Genomic DNA, 2780 nt, shown 5'->3' with positions numbered 1-2780 from the left:
ATATTTAGCTTGTTAACTAAATATTTAATTTGTAAGTTAAATATTTACTTTATAAACTATGACATTTATAAATGTATGAATCATATGGTGAAAAACTGACTTTGAAAAATAAATCTGTTCTTTTTTCCTTTGTAAAAGGCTAAATAAAACAAAAATATTGGTGTTAAATATTTAGTTTATAAACTATGACATTTATAAATGTATGAATCATATGGTGAAAAACTGACTTTGAAAAATAAATCTGTTCTTTTTTTTCCTATAAAAGGCTAAATAAAACAAAAATATTGGTGGTATTTTTTAACTGTGTAACTTTACAAACAGCACCCCATATAATTCACCTGTATGATGTGTCAGTAAAAAAATATTATAGAGAATCACATTGATCATACTGATTGTCAGAGTATATCCTTGTTTGTCTAAACAGTGACTCACGATGCTGTAAAACAACAATGAGAGCTAATGTCCATCCACACCTTTAGTATTCGTGTGGTAAATATAGATCTATGCCTTCCACCTGCCTTTTCTGTCAGCATCAACAAAACAATGGTTGCTCTCCACAAGGTTGAAATGGTGTCAGACCTAGCAATAGAGTCAATGAAAAACGATCGACAAGATTTTTTTTATTCATACCTCTACCTCAGCCTGGCACTGGCACACTGCCACTAAAACTGTAATGAGTGGGATCATATTGCCTCAAATTATTTAAAAAGTTTGAGGATTTAAAGGGGTTTTATCATGTGAAAATCCACTTTTTTAGCTGAAAAATGCATTTTGTTGTTTACTTTGTGTCTCATAGAAGTGCAGAAAAGTTGAGTTCAGTCTCTCATGGCACTGCAAAGATATCTATATTCTGTTTGGGTCATATTTTTCAACATGTTCAGTTTTTTCTATGATGTTTTCTGAACTATTACGTCAAAATTATTTGTGACGGAACTGCCAAATAAACTCTGGACTTGCATACTACTGGACTTAAAAATCAAACAAACAAACAAAACAACAAACAAACAAACAAACAAACACTTGTGTGCAGTTATGTAGTTCTAAACCCCTCTATTAAACTAGATTGGACTGCTCTGGAAGATAGAAAGGGTTGGGGTGTGGAGTGCCTCATTTGGATTTAAAGAGACAGCCTCAAAACGAGCTGCTTTGAGACACACCTCAGAAAAGGGGTGAACGAGGGGCTTGTCGAGCTACAATAAGGAGGAATTCAGATCAAATCACTGCAGTTCCACTTAATACAGACCACAGCTGAATGATTTAAATGTTTAAAAGGATTAGAAAACATGATATATCTCCTTTAAAACAAAAGTGATTTTTTTGTTTTTATATTTTGAGTCTAAAATGCAGTCTATCCTACATCTTCTGGATCACTTTGAAGTAAAAATAAATGCCAGTTCATTATCAGAGGATCAAAGTAAAGACTGACTGTAACTTTGAGTTTGTTCAAAAAAAAGTTTCCTTGAAGGCCGACAGCTGATTCTTCATACTGGTGATTTTTGACTACATTTAGATAATTCTGGGTTATGTTAACATTAAACTGGAACAAAGTTTGCACACACACGTGGAGCCTAATGCTGAACATAATAGAAGCTCATGTGTTTCTGTTTATCGACAGGGTGAGGGAGAGAGCAGACATCATCGGAGCCTTTAAGATGGAACCGCTTTACCTGAAACATGAAAACCAGGAATCAGGTATATTTTCACTTCTAGTTTCTGCGTCTGGGATCACAAACAAACAAAACAGGCAGAGGTTCAGTCTGGGGTCTAGTAACAGCAATGAAACAAGCTGTGAACTTGTTTTCTGTTCAAACTCCAAGGAAGGTTCATATAAATGTCATTGTTTCACTGAACCTCAACTGCACTTATTTCCATTTCAAAGGCTGCTGAAGCATCTTAATCCAAACAAAACCAAAGCAAACAACTGGTAAACATCTGTATATACTGCAGCAGCAATCTGGGCCTATTTGTAGAAATAGTCTCAGCTTTTCAAGTTGGGGAAAAATATTTATGGATAACTTAAAACATTTTGGGTTTTTCAGTAACAATAGTTCCTGTGTACAAGTTTCAAACTGGTAGAGATGTGTGTGTGTGTGTGTGTGTGTGTGTGTGTGTGTGTGTGTGTGTGTGTGTGTGTGTGTGTGTGTGTGTGTGTGTGTACTGGTTTTTGTTACCTTTTAGGACCTTTTCTGTTACATAGTCCTTTTAGGGACCTAAAAGTGGAATGCCTTTTTTGAATTAATAGTGGGGTTAGGGTTAGTTATGTACTGGGGGGTGGTTAGATTTCAGGCAGGAGTGACCAATCCTGGTCCTCAAAGACCGCTATTCTGCATGTTTCAGAGGTTCCTCTGGTTCTGCACACCTGATTCGAATGAATGGTTGATTAACAGACTTCTGCAGAACTTGAAGTTGTTGCTCAACCATTGAATAAGCTGTGTTGAAGTAGGAAAACGAGTAAAACATGAAGGATACTGGCCTTTTGGGACCAGGATTAGACACTCCTTATTTAGGGTAAAGAGTCAGGGTTAGGGCACAAAAATGAATGGGAGTCAGCCTCTGCGGGATTTCCTGATGGTTTTGTATTATTTCACTATTTCCAAAGTGAAACTATGGCATTGTATTTGCAAACTATTTTAATAAATAAACTTTTTCCCTTTAACAACTGAGCTGAATTCATACAGGGACTAAAATTTCCATCATCTCATTTAATATACATAAATAAAGAGAGAGAGTTTAAAGTTTAAAGGGCCAATATTATGTGTTTCTCAGGCATACATTTAAAT

At 35.4% G+C, this 2780-nt stretch overlaps 1 protein-coding gene across 1 annotated transcript in view; it reads left to right on the top strand.

Moving 5' to 3' along the window:
- The window catches only part of ddc (dopa decarboxylase), a 32752-nt gene that overhangs the window by 22870 nt on the left and 7102 nt on the right, over positions 1 to 2780 (top strand). The window contains exon 10 of the mRNA XM_014003401.1: positions 1616 to 1692. Coding sequence (XP_013858855.1) covers positions 1616 to 1692 — 77 coding nt within the window. The remainder of the gene's footprint in view (positions 1 to 1615; positions 1693 to 2780) is intronic.

The sequence above is a fragment of the Austrofundulus limnaeus genome, unplaced genomic scaffold (assembly GCF_001266775.1).
Source record: "Austrofundulus limnaeus strain Quisiro unplaced genomic scaffold, Austrofundulus_limnaeus-1.0 Scaffold18, whole genome shotgun sequence".
NCBI classification, from domain to species: Eukaryota; Metazoa; Chordata; class Actinopteri; order Cyprinodontiformes; family Rivulidae; genus Austrofundulus; species Austrofundulus limnaeus.
Note: the sequence above shows the minus strand (reverse complement) of the source record. Positions and strands in the feature narration are given on the sequence as shown.